This window comes from Mixophyes fleayi, chromosome 7 (genome assembly GCF_038048845.1).
Source record: "Mixophyes fleayi isolate aMixFle1 chromosome 7, aMixFle1.hap1, whole genome shotgun sequence".
In the NCBI taxonomy this organism is placed as follows: domain Eukaryota; kingdom Metazoa; phylum Chordata; class Amphibia; order Anura; family Limnodynastidae; genus Mixophyes; species Mixophyes fleayi.
In genome coordinates, this window is record NC_134408.1 from 37,196,166 (window position 1) to 37,216,535 (window position 20,370).

The 20,370-nt window shown below is 43.4% G+C and overlaps 1 protein-coding gene across 3 annotated transcripts in view; it reads right to left on the reverse strand.

The window, feature by feature from the left end:
- Window positions 1–20,370, reverse strand: part of TECPR1 (tectonin beta-propeller repeat containing 1) — a 74,354-nt gene that overhangs the window by 13,852 nt on the left and 40,132 nt on the right. For all 3 annotated transcript variants that reach the window (XM_075179675.1, XM_075179676.1, XM_075179674.1), the window contains exons 10-17: window positions 17,859–18,325; window positions 14,958–15,103; window positions 14,556–14,711; window positions 12,972–13,121; window positions 11,827–11,984; window positions 10,274–10,401; window positions 9,198–9,300; window positions 7,556–7,652 (exon numbers count right to left, since the gene is read on the reverse strand). In XM_075179675.1, the coding sequence (XP_075035776.1) occupies window positions 7,556–7,652; window positions 9,198–9,300; window positions 10,274–10,401; window positions 11,827–11,984; window positions 12,972–13,121; window positions 14,556–14,711; window positions 14,958–15,103; window positions 17,859–18,325 (1,405 nt within the window). The remainder of the gene's footprint in view (window positions 1–7,555; window positions 7,653–9,197; window positions 9,301–10,273; window positions 10,402–11,826; window positions 11,985–12,971; window positions 13,122–14,555; window positions 14,712–14,957; window positions 15,104–17,858; window positions 18,326–20,370) is intronic.

The following is a 20,370-nucleotide window of genomic DNA, read 5'->3' on the forward strand; positions in this document are numbered from 1 at the left end:
GGACCGCAGTGGATGAACGGAGGCTAACAGGTAAGTAAGCAGTTCTTTTTATTTTTCGCTTCAACTCTTTGTACTCCACCTAAAACCACATTCTTAGTTTTGGGAGGAGTTATCCTTTAAGTAGTATATAAAAGTGTCAGTTAATAAATGTAGTCTAAGCAAGTTTCCATATATCTTAACTGTAACTGATCAGTAAAGGAGTGATCATGTCATGACTTCTAACCATAAATTCCTGCATCTTAACACATACTCTCATCATAAACGATTTGTAGAAAATTGCAGACAAAATAAAAATATAATAAATACAAAATAAACTGTAGCGTATTTATAAGTACACTCATGTCCTTCCTAAGTAGACCAAGCCCTTAACAAGCCACACAAAGAGTAGTACTGTTATAGATATTAGAATCTGCAGACTACATTTAGTGATAACACTCATCATAACACTGCCCTGGTCACATGCAGCTCTATCCTCACTTACATAACTGAACTTACATTACTGAACAGATCACTGCCTCTAACAAGATCAGCTCACTCATCTCCGGCAACTAATCTGATTGGCTATCAGCCAGGGTACACACGGAATAGGTGATGATTGAAAGCAATAAGGTGTCATACCATAGTCATATACACCATAACAAGTTATTGTTGTGCAAAAATTTCTGTGGTTATGAATGGGTGAAAGGAGGAATCTTTGTACTCAACGTAAACTCCTTTTGGTGAGTACTGCTTAACCATGGACTATAGAAGTCACTGTGCTGGGACCAAAGCAATTTTTTAGACTACAACCTGTCTATGCCCCTTCCAACAGAAGTCCTCAGTTTGTTAACTAACTACAAAAATGGGGTGGGAATGCACTGGGACCCAAACTGATTATGAGAAATGGATTTTACTGCGAGTAAAAAAATAAATCCTCTTTCATTATCATATTTTGGGGGACACTAGCTTAACCATGGCAATGTTCCAAGGCTGCCCCTAAGGCAGAGAACACTCAGACACTGCTAGCGCAAATCTTTTGTTTCTAAAGCTGTTGCCTTTGACATTGAACCTAGCCACACAGGGCCTGATTCATTAAGGAACTTAGGCAAGAAATTGAGTAAGTTTTCTTACTTAAGTTTTCTGGACAAAACCATATTACAATGCAAGGGGTGCAAATTAGTATTCTGTTTTGCACATCAGTTAAATAGTGACTGTTTTTTCATGTAGCACACAAATATCAACTTTAAATTTCAGTGTACAAATAAGCTATCAAGTATTTGTGTGCTACATGAAAAAACAGTCAGTATTTAACTTATGTGCAAAACAGAATACTAATTTGCACCCCTTGCATTGTAATATGGTTTTGTCCAGGAGACTGAAATAAGAAGTTTCTTAAGTTAAGATCCTTAATGAATCAGGCCCCAGGTTGCTGCAGAACATAACGGTTAAACCGAGGCTCTATGCCACACTACCCAGGAGGTGTTCACTGATCTGGTAGAGTGATCTGTAAAATCACTTGGAACTGTAGTTCCCTCTAAGAAATAAGCCAGACAGATGGTAGCTTAAATCTAACTTGCCACTTTTTGCTTTGTGGCCGACCATTCTGTATTGTGCGAGTTCTAAAAAACAAGGAAGCTATCTGTTCAACGTAATGATGACGAGCTGTCTACATAAACCCATTAAGTCTCTAACTACATCCAGCAGGTGGAGAGATTCCTCTCTTCTAGAGAAGATCCTGGTCCAAAGTAGCGATAACAATATCTTAGTTTAGATGAAATTTAGACACCACCTTGGGCTCAAAAGAAGCCCTGTTGTTCACAGCTGTTCTGCACAACAACATATGGTGTCATGCAAAACAGAGCAGCCAATTCAGACACCCATCTTGCTGAAGCAATAGTCAGTAAGGACACGTTGCCCTTTTGACTATAAGAGAGCTTCAATGTCTGCTATAACTTTTGTGAATAGCCCCTGGGACTGTGGCCACAGCAAAGGATAGTGCTCTGAACTGGTATTGGATTTTTCCACTGCATGTTCCAGATTGGGATATGGAGATACGCATCTTTTATGTCCATGGTGATGAGAAATTCATCTTGCTACATGACATTGCTGACTGTCTGAATGGACTCCAACTTGAATTTGTCCACCTGCCAGAAAGTCAAGTCTGGTTTCTGTATGAATAGGTTTGAGAAATAACCCAATCATCCTGAGGACAATAGGGACTGGAAGGCTTCTTGAAAGCTAACCTCCTGGCTCTTTCTCTCAGGAGGGTCATGGAGAGGAACTGCTTGAGTGGAGGCTCCAAGAGGTTCAAGATGTAATCTCTTGTTACGATGCCTCCGACACACGAATCTGAGGAAAACATGATCCACTGGTACCACTGGCTTGAAACTAAGACTCCTGCCTGGCCAAGACTGTTTACCCCTTTGGTAACCACCATGTGGGGCACATGACTGGCCCTTTGAAGTTCCTCTTGTTTTCCCAGAGTAATCAAGGGACCAAAATCTTTGGCTAAGGAGCATTAAATGGGAGGTAACAGCTCTTTCCGCCTTTGGCCTGAGAGATGATGCTGTCCAATTCAGGAACAAAGGGGAATGCTCCCAGAGTCCCTTTGGATGCTGCATCTGCCTCCCATAACCTCAGTCAGAGAGTGTGCCTGGCTGCTATTGCTAAGGCCGAGGTTCTGTGGAGACTTAGACCAGCGTCATGCACTGCGTCTCTTAAATACGCAGTGCATGACGCTTCCTTTACATGGTCTACCAAGAACAACAATTCTGATCTGGGCATCTCAAATTGTATGCCCTCCCCGATCTGTACAGATCAGTGAGGGCATACTGTACAGCCCACTATTTGTTAGAGCTTTGATGACCCAAGCGGCCACTAAAATGGTTCTGAGTGATGTGCCTACTGCGACGAATATAGATTTCTAAATGTTAAGGGTCTGCCTAACCACTAAAATCAGTTCCTCAGCAATACCCCTGAATCTTACCCTCCTGAGAGGAGAGTACCCATTCCTCCTAAGAAATGAACTTGGGAGTGAGCCTAATCCTTAAAAGGCTTGGTGGATGATGAAGTCTCCAACAACCTTTCCAGCAAGGAAGACACTCATGCGAATCCCTGTACCAATGTCTCACAATTTTGGTCCCAGGTGGGTTCCTGGATTGCAGTTATAGCCCATTCCTGAGAAGGGAGGTCCACTGCTGGAGTCCCTAAGGGAAGACTAGGAGGGATACGTTCACATACCTCCACAGGACGCGCTGCATTCTTTGCCAGCTCCGCAATGGATTGAGCTAGCGCCTTAGCCCATGCTGCCATCTCAGTTGCGTCCTCCCCAGACGTAGACCTTAGTCCTCAGTCTCACAAGCCGCGCATTAGGCATTTGGTTCTGAAAGACCATTTGGTAATTTTGCTAGGCATCTGGATCATGAGAGGTGCAGAACAGATCTTCCCATAGCAGCCTTGGATCCGGAAGTGATCCCTTTTTCCGACATGGTGACAAGAGAAAACAAGAGAAAAAAGAACCGTAGAACGCAATCAAGGCCAAGAGAGTGAACCAGCAGGTTAAATAGCACAAAAACATTAATGCAGATCAAAATATAGTCAGTACTTAATGTGAAAATAACATGCAGAGTACTGTGACAGAAGAGAGTGCTAAACAAACGAAGCGGATCGAGGTGCAGTATGAATGGTCCCAGGTCTAATTACTGGGTCATCAGACCCGGGCCTTTTGGTGGGGTAATTCCAGAGTCTGCCCCGGGAAGCCTGCACTATGTATGGTGCGACCCGGATTTTTCAACCCGGGTCTCACCAGACACAATGTTAAAGTGAAAAAAAATAAAAATAAAAAAAAAATATAATCAGAGGAGGAGCCAATCAGAGCTCCTCTTGTGATGTTGCCATGGAGACCCCGGGCAGACCCGTGTTCAGTATGACCGCGGTCTACACGGGATTTTGACTCCGGGGGAGCCTCTGACCCCCTCTGTCCCCCGGTAATATCCCGGGATATTGCGGCAGTATGAAAGCGGTATTACATAAAACAGTAAAAAGAAAAGTGGCAAAACAGAGTGGCTAATAAAGTCAGTACTCAATAACATAAAGCAATAAGAGTACAGTGACAGGACTGCACACACTCAGGCCACACAGTCTTAATACTGAAAGGAAAAAAAATTCCCACATTCAGAGCAGCAGCCTAGACAGGGAGTCTGACATGGCAGAAGTGAGCAGTTTGTCAGTTATGGCGGTTTTTCCTCAGCAAAAGCATGCCGAGCGGGGATTGCTACTACTGGGAAAAAGCACCTTCCCCTCTGGGTCCAGTCAACCATGGTGCTGTTATTAGGGACAGAACCAATTACCAAAAGTCTTCTGAAGGCTGTATTATGTGGCTTTCCTGAGCAGGGTGTCTGGTACTCCCATTCTGCATTGCCTGACTAATCTGCCAGCATTCACCTCCACAATTGGGTTGCAACAACTTTCTCACGGCATTCTCGGTTGTTGTAGAATCAGCAGTTCAAACAAACAGTAATTAGCCTAGAAAGACCTGCATCTTTCACAGAGGAAAAAAACATAACTGAAGACAAAAGTTGTATTGAGCAGGTACTTGAAGCCAACAGACTTGTCTCCACTGCCTGGTTACTGCGGTATTACAGGAGTTCTCCAATTTAGAAAGGCATCCTTGTGCCGCCCCCAACTTAACCCTGCCACAGACCTTGTCACTCCATGCTTTACCCGAGAGCACAGCTTGGACAGATCGCTGTCAGCCCTGCCTCAGCCTGGAGAATGGCGGAGAGTGCTGCAGCTCCTGGAGTGCGGTCTGGTGACTGAGCTGTGCTACGCTGTAGCCACCGTTTCTCTATAGCTGACCAGGTGACCCCTCCAGGTGCCATGCTGAGATAGATGGGAAGCAGCAGAAATTGAAAATAAATCACTGCCCAGCAGCAACAACAATTGGTCTCTCCTGAGAAAGTCAAGAGTAACGGACGAAATGGAGTTAGACATCCTGTATTACAGGCTCAATTCACAAATTCCTGGAGAGGAAAATTCCAACAGATACCTTCACCGGAGTACGATACAAACTCTGCAGCTGACAGAGGACAAAGATACGCAACCTGGGAATCTGTCATTTCCAAATGATAAGCTTTTTAACCATACTTGCCAACTTTTATAACCTTCCCTCCAGGATCTCCTGGATGGAAGGTCATGTGACAGGGGTATGAGACCCATGCTGGGCCCCGCCTCCACCATAGTCCAGGAGGATGCCTACTCTTCCAAGGTTAGAAATTATGGAGCCTCCCGGAAATTCCCGGAGAGTAGGCAAGTATGTTTTTAACCCACTGTTAAGTTTCTTCCTTCTAATCTCCACTATCGAGTATGGTTCTCCTGAAGAATCATAGAAACAGTGATGGTTAAAGCAGCATAAATCAGATGCCTGGAAATTACAAGGGCCTAGGAAAATGTCTGACTATGGTAATCAGCCACTGTTAGAACTATGACCATATTCTTTACCAGGCCTACAGTACCTCTTTGTTACCAGAGGTGCTCGCCTGCAGGAGTTAACCTCATTCCCCTGATGGATCACCTGCTTCCCACCGTGCTGGTCATTGTTTGTTGTTTGCCTTATCCTGTGCCCTGGACATTCTGGTCACCATTGTTTGTTCCTGTGTAACTTTAGCGCTACCTTCTACCCATCATTCCTAACTCACAGTTTACTTGGATTCCTTCAGCACCTTGTTCACAGCGTTTGTTTCTGTCTAGTAATCTATTGCATTGTAAGTTTCTTTCTTTCTTTGTTTCTGCAAATTACCTGTTATCCAGTTTATGTTCAGAGACTGTTGCTTTCTATCCAGCCACACCCGGATTCCATGATACATGGACTGTGTTCTGATAATTACCTGCTATTCCTGGATTGTGTTTGTTTATTGCTTTGTTCCGTCATGCTCTGCAACTGAGTTTCTGTGCTTCAATAAACGGATATATTCTTCATCTATTCTGGACTACTTTGCTATCATTGCAAACACCTAGTTAATCTTCAGTGCAGGAGTGAAACATTCCAGAAAAAAATTAAGAATACAGTTTTGGAATGGACTGGGAAATTTATATGGAAAAACTTATTATATATCCCTACTCTTAAGACTGTTCCACACAGGTTCAATAAGTTGTCCCTACACATAACAAATATAGCTATACATACCACAGTTTTACCGTGTTCCGAGTGCTGAATAAACCTACTCTTTTCTACAGACTAAAGTGGAGCTTGGTTAACTCCTTATTTAAACAGCTCTTACGGCTCAGAGTGAATACAGGCGTTAGGCGTGCTGCCCAAACAAGGATTGCCCTGCTTCTATGGGCCCTAAGTTTAAAAACGGAGGACAGCGTAAGGGGCATAGAGGGGGAGAAGTGCAGACAATTTTTAGTGTAGTTTAGTACCTCACTCCTAGCACAGGGCCCTCTATATCCCATAGTTAAGCAGTGTCTCCCAAATAGGATGAATGAGGTAAACCTTTTGAGATGAACAGGTTTAAAGATTTACTTTTTGCCTTTTATCTGTAGGAGGCCAAATGGAAACTTCGGAACGCTGCAGACATGATCCAACACTCCCACATTGTTACATTACAGTGACTGAAGGGCGCTGCTCCCACTGTAATACCAGAGTGTGTTGGCGCTCAGTTGCTGCATGCAGAATTTTAACCAATTAATTTACATGGGAACTTTATTGCTAGGATTCTTATATGTGCTGTTTGTTCGACATTAAATGTATAACTTATAAGGCTTCTTTTTCCATAATTCAGACTAATGCACCAAACTAACAACATATGTTAGAATAAAACTCCTACAATTGCTTTATTTAATTTTGGACCAAAAATTAAGTTTGTGGTGGATTTTATGTCCTGGGTGATCTTCAGGTCAGTGGGTGTCCAGATTTTTTTCATTTCAACATTGTGGGAGCCCTTAGCATTCATCATTCACTTTAATGTAGCAGAGCAAGAACGTTTTATCTTCATAACACCAGGATTGCTGTTGGCAAACTGCAGCATTCTTACACACTCACGTGACATTGCTTGTACACTGGGCAATGATCAAGTCACTCTAGTCCACAATAAGATGCCCAGGTTTGCTTGAACCTGCAGGGGAACACTCTCTAATGAGCCGAGAATTAGTATCTACAGACCCTCATACTGTACATAATAGAGTGTAATTCATAGGAATACGTTTCATGGGATTATTGAAGTATTTCACAGTCGTACACAGGTCAGACTCAAACTAAAGACACCAGTGGCATTTAAAATATAATAACGTGCAGTACTTAGTAACACGAGAGTAAAACAAACACACAAATGTCCTCAGTACTGAGCCTCCTTGTTTCATAATTAACAGTGTGTGAAATGCTGCCAAAATGGTGTTCATATTTACTCACTCTTATGTGCTTGGATAAATGGCTTCAGAATAGTAAACATTCACCTGTTTTATAGCAGATATACCACGGCAGCAGTTATACCCTTCAAAACAAACACTGGTTAACCTGTGTGGCACAGAGTCTCTGGTTCTCACAACTAAATACAGGTGTCAGTGCAGGGCGACTTACCCAGGACCACTGAGGGGAGAGAGGCTTCGTGCTGGTTTTTGTACACTCCTGGAGGCCAGATGAATCACTCCACATATACCTGTCTGTTAGCAGCCCACTGCAAGGAAAAAGTATGATGAGCGCACTGTGGACGGATGGCATCAAGAGACCACTAATTAAAGTAAAATAAACCTTACAGAAAAGACCAAATTAATTCATACTCTTGAAGTAAGGCTGTGGTTGGTGAAAGAAGAGTTATTTATTCCTACGTGCACTAGAAATCCAGGGCCTGCTTCATTAAGGAAAGTTAATGCTGATTTAGAGTTGGATGCAAGTCATAGCCAGATACACCTGTTAACAAGGATATATGTTGCAGGGACTCAACCCCTGGTGTAAAAATATGTTCTGATGAAAAATAAAACCAAACCAAATTGGAGTCAACTAACTTAAAGTTTTGGGGGTACTAGTTCCAACAGATATCTCTTCATTTACTTCTATTAACCTTGTTGTAACCTAACATTTGGACTGCGTTGCTTCTGAACCTGCTGTGCAGAAGCAACATACTTTAAATGACCGACCTCCCCAATCTGCAGTACCTTACCAGGCCAGTCTATGTGCCTCACTAACACTGCCCTGAACCTGCACCTAAAATGCAAGACGCAAAATTGCACTTGTACCTGGATAATAAAGAAATAAACGTGGAGACATCCGTTGGAACGAGCACTCCTGAATATTTAGATTAGATGACTCCAAACAAAGGAAAGGAGTTGCAGGTCCCTCAAAGCCACCAATGGGAAAACCACCAATTCAGTTCAGTTCAGTTCACAGTAATCCCCACATCATTAAGGTTCAGTATAGCTATGAGGAGAGATATACAAGTTACATCTTACCCTTCCTAATGGATTTGTCTAAGGATGGTGGATCCATTTAAGAAAATCCTGACCCATCCCAATATACACACATACCTAAATCAGAGCCAGAAAAGGCAGCATGCAAGATGTGGAATACACCATTAACCTTAATATGATATGATATTCCCATGGATAGTCTATATACTGTGGCTATGATGGGATTATGTGTCTTATAAATCACGGGGTGCTTACATTTAAAACCACAACAGTAACAACGTTAAGGTTTAGTACATTTATAAAATACAAATATGTACATTTATGACATATTTTATTGTCCCTGCTGCCACCTAGCTCTCAAAATATTTTGTGCAACAAGCCGAAAACCAGCATTATACAGCATTGTGTTATATTATAAGTACATAAGTAAAACTGATCATACCATGCAGAAAGGTAAGAAATCGGATACTCCAAGTGCCCCATCTAGAGCGTGCAGCTGTCCACCATAAAGGACTTATAATATGGATTGCCATTCTTCAAAACTGGAATTTACGTTAGTTTAAAAAGCTTTATCTCCATTACACTATATTCTGATAATGTTGCTAGTAGATCTTTTATTAACAGAAAAAAAAACCCTGTACTTTAATTTTATATGTCCTTTAAATATAAAATAAAAAGCAAATATTTCAGTCCAATAACACATGTAAAAAATATATAAAATAAGCTTTGTATGCCAAGATTAACTAACTAAATTATTAAACAGGATATTCACACAAATCAGATGCATATAGCTTCTTCTATAATGAAATACGTACATACTGCTGTATCCTGTGATGGGATTCCACCTCTGATTTTCATAGATATACACACATTTTGTGTCCGTCTGCTGAAATAGGTTATTGGTGCTGCTGTTTAACCCTGAGGAACAGTGAATATAAATGATTTCTTTATCGGTAGTGACAAAATGATGTATGATGCTACACGTCACACAACACTAGGACCAGGGAAGGGCCAAGCATGCAGGACTGGTGCTGAATACTGTCATAGAAAGACAATCATTCAAATGTGTTAATGCTCTTACATAGAATAGTTTAAATGCAATTCCATGGAATATATATATATATATATATATATATATATATATATATATACATACATACATACATACATACACACACATACACATTCACACACATCAATGGAATTGCATTTAAACTATTCAGCACATGGCTGGACACATGGAGGCATTTTGCATGGGTGTCAGTAATGTGGACATTTCACAGAGCCTTTCTACCCTTACTCCTATTCTAAAGATTGCTGCATACCCTACAATGCTTTTTTTTGCGGACCTTCAGGGGGAAAACGAAAGGTGTAAAACGTGTTCTGTTTGGAGGTTTGACTTTAAATATAGGCTATAAACAATGTAACCAGCACTACTTCTGAATGCATGACTGCATATTGTTGTCTGAAGCATGACTTGTAAATTCCTTAGTCATAAAATAAAGTTTATAATCAAAAAATTCAATTGTCACTTTAGGTTTTCAGTCCTATGACTATGTCATACCTTGAATAAAGCACACGTATTTGAAAAAGACTCTGGATGTTTAATAGAGCATAATAAAGTTTTTTTTTCCCCAAGTAAGCTAATACTGCAATTGCTAAAACAGTGCTAAAGGTAAAGAAAAAAAATCACTAAATCAAGAAGTATTCATGTGCTGGAGAAGCTTGGTTAATGCAGACTTGCCTATTTAAGAGAGTGGCTACATCTACAGCAAAGTTAAGCAACCTGTTGTTCTTAAGTTGTTGTGGAACTACAAGAGAGCAACAGGTTACCTATCCCTGATCTATAGATATGTAGGGAACATTGATTAATATAATTGATGTTTATTACCTTGTATGTACCCTTCACCGTAGCCTCCGGTATAAACCCATGCCGTGTGATCATAGCCGATGCCCCAAACCACACCACAACTGCTGCTTTCCACCAGCCTCAGGTGTCCCCCTATTTGACGCCAAAACCTATGTTTAAACAGAAGGGTCTCTCCATTACTACCATACACGGTACTATTTACCATTATTACTAAGCAATGGAATTATACAGGACTTTGAGACTCCACACAATGCAGGATGTGTCTCTAAAAGAAATAGTGCTAGAAGACATAATCCCTAAAAAAAAAATGTACACTGACACTGAAGCTTGCAGGGAACATACAGCAGGTCATTTTAAAGTTTCTTTTCTTCTTTCACAGGGATCTAAACCAATCCTTATTTCATATGTCAAAGGTACAATGTTTTATGTGGTGATGATGACTGATGCACTACTGTATATATATATATATAAACGAATGAAAAAAAAAAAAATGGATTCTCCAGCCAGAAATCATTTTGTGACTTCCCCATTTTGCACGCTTTGCAAAATAAGAATAAAGAAGAATAATTACTTCCTGGCTATTCCAGTAATGACAGCACTGTCTGTGGACTCAGCAAGGTGGCTTAGTGGTTAGCGCTATAGCCTCAGAGCACTGGTGTCATTAGTTTGGTTGTGTGGAGTTTGTATGTTATCCCCGTGTTTGCTTAGGTTTCCTTTCGGGTGCTCCGGTTTCCTCCCACACTTCAAAAACATACTGGTAGGTTAATTGACTGCTATTAAATTGACCTTAGTCTCTCTCAGTGTGTGTGTATGTTAGGGAATTTAGAGTTTAAAATCCAATGGCGCAGGGACTGATGTGAGTGAGTTCTTTGTACAGTGCTGCGGATTTAGTGGTGTTATATAAATAGCTGATGATGATGATTGCTCAGGTCCCAGCAGAGTGGAGATATCCGATGGGCTTCTCAATTGAGCGATTCCATGGAACTTTGGCTTTCCGATATGTGGCAGCACATAATATCAGACTTAAGCACTATAATATACCATCCAAACCAGCACAACACATTGTGCTGAGAAGCCACAGGAGTTTAATGGAGACACAAATCTGAAAGCACGTTAGATGTTTATACTCAGCTGTGAGTCATGCGATGAGCAATGTGAAGAACCTGGAAACAGTAGCATTGCTGGAATCACCAATGTATGGTCTAAAACGCAGCAGTATGGTGCTACAGAGGCAGAACAAATAAACACGAAAGCCTGATCCATGGATATAGTAGAATAGCCTCCAGCCTAGTGATGGGTGGCCTACATGTCCCTCTGGTGTCCGTAGGGGTGTGTGGCAGGGAAGCAAAAAGTCTTCAACATAGTGGTGGAAGCCCTACCCTGGAGCTGCTCAGGGACATAGTGATCAATATCTGTCTCTGTTTCTCCTGCTTATCACCCAATGCCATCCTTTGCCATCAACCATATGGCTACTCCTGCAATCAGTGGCAACATGCTGTAGTGATTTGTAAGAGGACACTGATATTAGATAACTACAGTTACCAGCAGCTCTATGATCCCATTGTAACACTTACATTTGGTCACATGATTGTGTGTTATTCATGAGCTCCAGATCTGGGGATGGTTCACTCACAAATATGTCTCCTTTACAGGTAACTGACCAGATTGCCTGGTGGGATGGGGGACCATGTACTTTTCTATTTTCACAGCAGGACGTACTCAGAAGAGTGAGCTATAACAAAAACAAGAAAGAATTCATGTCTGGAGCGCTCATTGGAACACATATGAGGGTAGAGGAAGAGGTTAAGCTGACAGTGTTCTTAAGAAGACATTTAAAATATTCCATCTGGATAAATGGATGCGGGTAAAGCTTTATGGTGCTAAATGTAACTAACTTTCCTAATTGACTGCAACGGCCTGATCGCATTTTATTTTACAATAAGAGGCATGTGTTTTTTGGGGGAATTTCACATTGTAACAGCAACAATAGAGTATGTTTATGAAAAGTGGTGCAAATTAAAAAAGGTGGTGTTGCTTATAGCAACCAATAGCTGTAAGTTTTCTAGTACAAGTTAGAAAATGAAATTAAACCTCTGATTGGTTGCTATGAGCAGCAGTTCCACCTTTTCATGTCGTTTTCATAAATGTCCTCAAATGCCACTTGTGGGATTATCCTTCCATAGACTTTTCAAGACTAGCTTACAATTGAGCAGCTGGATATCCACACACAAATACAAACGGAGATATGATCACTACTGGTGCCATTGGGGGGGGGGGTGTCATCTGAGTAGGGTGGGCTGCAAATTCAACTACTGGGGAAGATGGAGGACCATTGAAAAATTATGTCTCTACGGTGGCGTTCTTCAGCCACTGGCAAAATTGCAAAAGTGTACATATATAAGTTTTGTACGTCTGGTGCAGTAATGTCTAATTGACTGTCTTGGAAAATATATACAAGAATATAATTACTAAGCTTTAAACAGACTATTTGTCCAAAATTATTATTTAATAAAATTCAGTTATTTCTGCTGCTATAAGTGTGGGCTATGTAGGTCAACCCCTTGTCTTACCACAAACTAGACTGTAAGTATTCTAGACCTAGACAGTAAGTATTCTAGACCTATACTGCTCATCATAATTTCTATACAACTACAAATAATCACTGGGTTTAATACAAGCCGACATGCTGTCTTGATGCGACTGATGATCATTTCCTTACCCAGTCATGCATCTCCTGTTCAGTAGCAGCAGCCAGGCGAATCGGCCACCTCTGCTTTGTCTTCTCCGCGGTATAAATAGCAAATGTGTGTTTACAATCGTTTAAAACTGGCACCAATATAGTGACTTCATTAAGGAATAAATGTATATACTGAAAAAAAAAAAAACACAGGAGTTCCTTAGTAAGAAATAGACAATGAACCAAGATGCTACAAATAATAGATACAAAATAGTTTAAGTATAAGCATGATAAATGCAACACGTAAAACAAACACATACAAATAAAATAAACCTTTATTTCATACACATTATACGTTTGGGGAGGAGGACTATTTATTAAATGTGAATATCAATTATGTAATGCCAGGGATGGCTGTGGGAAAGAATTATATTTATTGAACGTAAATGCTATTCATTTATTTGAAGGTGGGAAATAGGTTTCTTTATTAAATTGGAATACTATTAATTAAATTTTAGGGCTGGTTGGAGGGAAATAGATCTATTTGTCAAATGTGAGTACTATTATTTTAATGTTCGGGCTGTAGGGAGGCCTCATTATTAAATGTGGGTGCTATTGATTTAATGCCGGGGCTGGTTGGAGTTTTCTAAATTTCATGTACCCATTTTATTTTCCAATTAGGGCCTCCAACATGCCAGGATCCAGACAAGAAACAACTGATCTAAAAAAAAACACGCAGCCACAGGTTGTGAAAGTGACAAGAACAGGTAGAAGAGAGCAGGACAGTCTGCCACCTGTCCTGAATCTGGTGGGGCAGTCCCACATTTGGGTGACTGTCTCTCTTAGTCAGCATTTGGTCCGACTACAAGGACAGTTAGGAGGTATGTCCCACTTCACACTGTACTGCTTGTGAAGGCAGAGCTGCATGTACCTAACAGTACTGCACACAGTATTGCCCGTGTGCTTATCTAAAATTATAACCATGTTACATCATAGGACCTCCATTGTCTTAAGTGCCCCGGGCTCCCCGAGCCTTAATCCAGCTCTGCAGACGACGCAGTGTGGAGTATCTAGGATAGATAACATAACATACCCCTGTTAGAGAGCGTATCTAACCAACAGCTAAAGACAGGCAGAACTTGCATCTGTAGATGGCCTATTGGCCTATTATGTCTATTGCAATTGACAACAAAAAAGTCCACCAAGATGTACATCTCCTTTAATCCATTGAGGCCGATACGTTTTTAAATTTGTGTAATGAATCAAAATTCAAGAGAATGGAGCTTATCTAATCGCAAGCAACTAGTGACATCACCGAGGTCTAGTGAAATCACAGGTTGTCTTCTCCTAAATATTGATTCAGCTCGCAAAATTGCCGCCTTCATTGTGTGTAGGTGAAAGGTGCGCTTCAATGTACAATTATTATTTCACGCTGTCCTTTCAACTATTTTTATGATTGTTTATGATTTTATTGTATGTATTTTGTTTCTATTTTATAAAACAATGTGTGGTTACATTTGAAGCATGTAACATTTGAATTAGAATATTTAATAGACTGACAAGCACTGGGGGTATTATTTATCAATTCACATAATTGTTATTATCTTTCTAGGTCGGCCAGTCTACCTTTTTTTCCTCATAGTGGGTGTAGTAAATAAAGAAGATACTGTCTCTGGAGCCGTCACAAGCTGTCACCTGCTCAAGGGCCACACGGACATCAATCCACTTGTAGGGTTTACAGTCTCTCCACCACTGCAAAGATCCTGTTTTAACCCACACGGACTAGAAGTAAGTCAGAAAACACAATTATTTACAAAAGGTTACGAACGAGGAACAGAAAACTGCAGAGCAGACAGATATCAGTTAGATTATAGAGGACAGAATGTAAAAACACAAAGAGGTGGAAGACAAAACAGATACTGTAATAACATGTAGCTGCTGGAGGCACTGAGATACTAGTGTATTATGTTTCCTTCTCCCAGCACAAGTAATGTTCCCTGTTGTAGATGATGTAGCATTGCCCAGTACCTGCTCTATGGCCTGTTCGTAGTGTCGGAAACTGTCCAGTTCTCTCTTGGTGCGTTCACCAAACTGCTCGAGTATCTGCTTCCTCCAGACTGCTGTATGGGCCGGGGTGATAGACAGCGACATGGACTGTACACTGGCCAACAATCCTAGAGCATCACCAGAACAAAAATGGTAAATGGATTGAAAAGTTATGTGTAACTCTGTAGATCAAAACTAATTCAAATATAAGGTAAGAGTTACTGTACACCAGGCAGGTGAAGATCTAGGAGCCAGGGCCAGAATTTAGGAGCTAATTATTTCATCTCCGGCTCCCACTGCACCAAGCCACATTGTTATCTGTGTGTAGATGTACATTAAAAGGAAACGGCTTCAAACAATCTAATAAGGGCCAGCATAAAATCACCCAATACTGTAAACATTATGCTGCTTAATTGTAACAGCATGTGTCCCCCATAGCATTACTGCAGCAGCTTGTAGACCCCTATAGCATAATGCAACATTATGTGGCTCTCATAGCACACTGTATAACACTATGGCCCCTGACGGCATATAGCACACAGTAACCGCTTATGGCCCCCATAGCACACTGAACCGTCCTGTGTCCCCCATTAGTACATTGCACCTACTTGTGGCCCCCTGTAGCATACTGCACCCCTATGGCATACTGCAACATTACGTGGCTCTCACAGCACACTATACAATACTATGGCCCCTGACGGCACACCGCACGAGCCTGTGCTCCCCAATAGCACACAGTAACCGTTCGTGGCCCCCATAACACACTGAACCATCCTGTGTCCCCCATTAGTACATTGTACCTGCCTGTGGCCCTCTATAGCATACTGCACCCCTATAGCATAATGCAACATTATGTGGCTCTCACAGCACACTGTACAATACTATGGCCCCTGACGACACCCGGCACCAGCCTGTGCTCCCCAATAGCACACAGTAAACTCCATAGCACACTGAACCGTCCTGTGTCCCCCATTAGTACATTGTACTTACTTGTGGCCCTCTATAGCATACTGCACCCCTATAGCATAATGCAACACCATGTGGCTCTAACTGCACACTGTACAATACTATGGCCCCTGACGACACACGGCACCAGCCTGTGCTCCCCAATAGCACACAGTAAACTCCATAGCACACTGAACCGTCCTGTGTCCCCCATTAGTACATTGCACCTACTTGTGGCCCTCTATAGCATACTGCACCCCTATAGCATAATGCAACATCATGTGGCTCTCACAGCACACTGTACAATACTATGGCCCCTAACGGCACACGGCACCAGCATGTGCTCCCCAATAGCACACAGTAACCGCTTATGGCCCCCATAGCACACTGAACCGTCCTGTGTCCCCCATTAGTACATTGTACCTGCCTGTGGTCCCCATAGCATACTGCACCAGTGTTTGACATCCAAATGGCCATCTGGCTTCCCCATCTGCAATACATTTGTTGGGAGCCAGTACAACTGGTTTCCAGCAACTAGAATATACTCGCAGCTCCAGTCATGCCGTCACTGGACTTTCCAGCAAATAAAAGACCTCAGCTGTGACTGCTGTAATAGTGCGTTATGTCAGAACTGGGCACATTGTGTTGTATCTGTGCCTCCAAACTTTAAACACTAAGAACCATTTAAAGCAGTTCCTATAAAACACAATGCAGAGTGGCCTCTCTAACAGATGGCTAAAGGGGGGGATGATACGGTCACCATGGCGACTGTTCATTGTGCAGCCCTGCAATAAACCCTATTATAATACTTTCCTTTTATGAAACAACTCTATAATAAAGCAGAAGGAATACTAGAGGTTAAGTATTTGTCACAAGCAATGACATAGCAAAGCATGAAAGATATGCAATGAAGTGCAAGATACTGCATTTTCAACAATTCACATTCTTCGTTATTATGAACAAGAGATTGAAGCAGGTATGACTGGCTCAATGACATTCCAGTGTATAAGTGCATTACACAGTCTGTATAAGAAATTATTTATTTTGTGGCCAGACAGAAAAACCACTAAGGTTCGGGTGACGTGGGCTACAAGGAACCAAGAAACCCTTCACTGTAATAAGAGACAGTAATAGCCTTCATAAAACAGAAAATACTAATATATCTCTACTACAACATAGCACAAACGCAACAAAGTAAGGAAGACATCGTCCAACCGATCGACATCTGATAAAATCCTGATCATAGATAGATCAGGATCAGCAGTCTATATGGGCCCATACATGCTGCATTATGTGGACAAGTATAGAAGATGCTCCCGAGGGGATGTTAAATATGATCTAAAGGATATTTTTTTATTTTATGCATTTGATATCTGGAATCCTTCCTTTGTATAATGTGTGGCTCTCCACCGGTCACATTTTCAGACCTCCAAGCTCTGGCAATGCCCACAATGATTCCACAACCTCCCCTTGCCACTCAGTCATACTCCCAAACCATTGAACTGTGAGATGAGGATTGCACTCCCAGAGATTTCAGAAGTGTATTACACTGTTTGTTTGGAGGTTAATGTAATGAAAAACACGCTTGCTGCTGGGTGTATTATTGTGGCAATTACTGAATCATTTAACACCTGTCACAACAAGATTTGCCCCCCACCAAATGCTATTAATTGCATTGATATCAATCAGTGTAATACACTTCTGAAATTGCTTGGAGAGAAGCGTGTGGTTATCATACATGAACATGACTGAGGAGGGGTTTGTAAGGTATACAAGAATTATCAGTCAGAGAGAAAAAGAATGGTAGTCTACTGAATTGTGAGCTCTGTGAGCAGACTCCATGACACGGTCATATTCATCCATAAGTATTTTCATCAGATAAATGCAAAGGAAAGATAACAAAATAAACTTAGAGTGCCTTTAAAAATAAATATGTACCGGTTTCCCGAGTGAACCACCTTAGAGGGCTTTGAAAATCAACAAGGCAGCCCATTCCGGACACCCAGTTCCATAAGGGATATGTATTACTTCCAAAAGTTTCCTCTGTACCCGCTGGGAATGTCTCAAGTATGGACAGGCTGGTAGTGTCCTCTGAGGCTTGGAGTGAATTAATACGTGCCTCCACCAGATCAATGCTGCTCCACTGGGGAGCCCTTGTCATCCCAGAGTTTGTAGGCATCTCAGCAGCGGCCTGCTCGGAGTTGAGGTTAGTTATTTGTTGGGAGACAAGAGGAAGAACTGCACTTGGACCCCCAGTTTGCTCATCAGACTTTGGACTAGTAACTGCCTTTATTTCTGATGTGGGGAGACACAGCTCCTGTATCTGTTCAGCATCTGAGTCTACATCTGACGGAAGGGTGGAATCAGACCGATCTTTGACTTCATCACCGAAGAAGCAGCCAGCACTAAAATAAACAAGAAACCGATGACATGTCTGTGTACTATAAAATTACTTTATTTGAGGCTTTTCTTACAAAGAACAATTATATTGCCCATCTGTTAGAGGCAGGCCCGGTGCTCCCATTAGGCAAGGTTAGGCAGTTGCCTAGGGCGCCGGGCTCTGGAGGGCGCCACAGAATAAAAATTACTTTAAAACTGTGCGACGACCGCTGACCATACCTTCCACGGCCTCCGCACAGCTTCCGATAAATCCACGGGGAGGGGGGAAGGGGCTATGGATCACCACTGCCGCCTCTCTGCTCCGTCTCCTCCCCTCCACTCACTGACTGTCGGGCGTGACATCATCATCACGGCCCGACAGTGTCAGTGAGTGGAGGGGCGGAGATGGAGCAGAGAGGAGCAGCTTTATGGCGGCAAGTTAAGACGTGGGGAGGGTGGGGCGCGGATTGTGAAAGTGTGCCTGGGGGGGGGGGGCGCAGATTGTGAAAGTGTGCCTGGGGGTGGGGGGGCGCGGATTGTGAAAGTGTGCCTGGGGGTGGGGGGGCGCGGATTGTGAAAGTGTGCCTGGGGGGAGGGGGGCGCGGATTGTGAAAGTGTGCCTGGGGGTGGGGACGCGGATTGTGAAAGTGTGCCTGGGAGGGGGGCGCGGATGTGAAAGTGTGCCTGGGGGGGAGGGGGGCGCGGATGTGAAAGTGTGCCTGGGGGGGGGGGGGGCGCGGATTGTGAAAGTGTGCCTGAGGGTGGGGGGCGCGGATTTTGAAAGTGTGCCTGGGAGGGGGGCGCGGATGTGAAAGTGTGCCTGGGGGGAGGGGGGTGCGGATGTGAAAGTGTGCCTGGGAGGGGGGCGCGGATGTGAAATGTGAAAGTGTGCCTGGGAGGGGGGCGCGGATGTGAAAGTGTGCCTGGGGGGGAGGGGGGCGCGGATGTGAAAGTGTGCCTGGGGGGGGGGGGGGCGCGGATTGTGAAAGTGTGCCTGAGGGTGGGGGGCGCGGATTTTGAAAGTGTGCCTGGGAGGGGGGCGCGGATGTGAAAGTGTGCCTGGGGGGAGGGGGGTGCGGATGTGAAAGTGTGCCTGGGAGGGGGGCGCGGATGTGAAAGTGTGCCTGGGAGGGGGGCGCGGATGTGAAAGTGTGCCTGGGAGGGGGCCGCGGATGTGAAAGTGTGCCTGGGAGGGGGGCGCGGATGTGAAAGTGTGCCTGGGAGGGGGGCGCGGATGTGAAAGTGTGCCTGGGGGGGAGGGGGGCACGGATGTGAAAGTGTGCCTGGGGAAGGGGGGGGGGGCCCGGATTGTGAAAGTGTGCCTGAGGGTGGGGGGCGCGGATTTTGAAAGTGTGCCTGGGAGGGGGGCGCGGATGTGAAAGTGTGCCTGGGGGGAGGGGGGTGCGGATGTGAAAGTGTGCCTGGGAGGGGGGCGCGGATGTGAAAGTGTGCCTGGGAGGGGGACGCGGATGTGAAAGTGTGCCTGGGAGGGGGCCGCGGATGTGAAAGTGTGCCTGGGAGGGGGCCGCGGATGTGAAAGTGTGCCTGGGAGGGGGACGCGGATGTGAAAGTGTGCCTGGGAGGGGGCCGCGGATGTGAAAGTGTGCCTGGGAGGGGGACGCGGATGTGAAAGTGTGCCTGGGAGGGGGACGCGGATGTGAAAGTGTGCCTGGGAGGGGGACGCGGATGTGAAAGTGTGCCTAGGGCGCCAAGGACCCTAGCACCGGCCCTGGTTAGAGGCTTAACATGTAAGTTATTGTTTGACAATACAGTGTCTAGCAGATATCTTACTATTGTCTCATGGTAATTTAACCTATTAGCACTGTTCTACTGAAAACTATTATGGTTATGTCCTTTACCAAAGCCAAGCACCGCAAATTAATATATGAAAATATGCATGTGATTCTTTAATATTAGCGACTGTATAAGAAATAGAGCCTTTTTATACTTCAGTTAAATACATTTCTACAAACCCTCCTGGGGCACTGCTCACATGGGATTGAGGTGACGACACAGGAGCTGGCCACTTAATAGCTATCTTCTGAAGACTGAAGCTCTTCCCCTCTCCCAA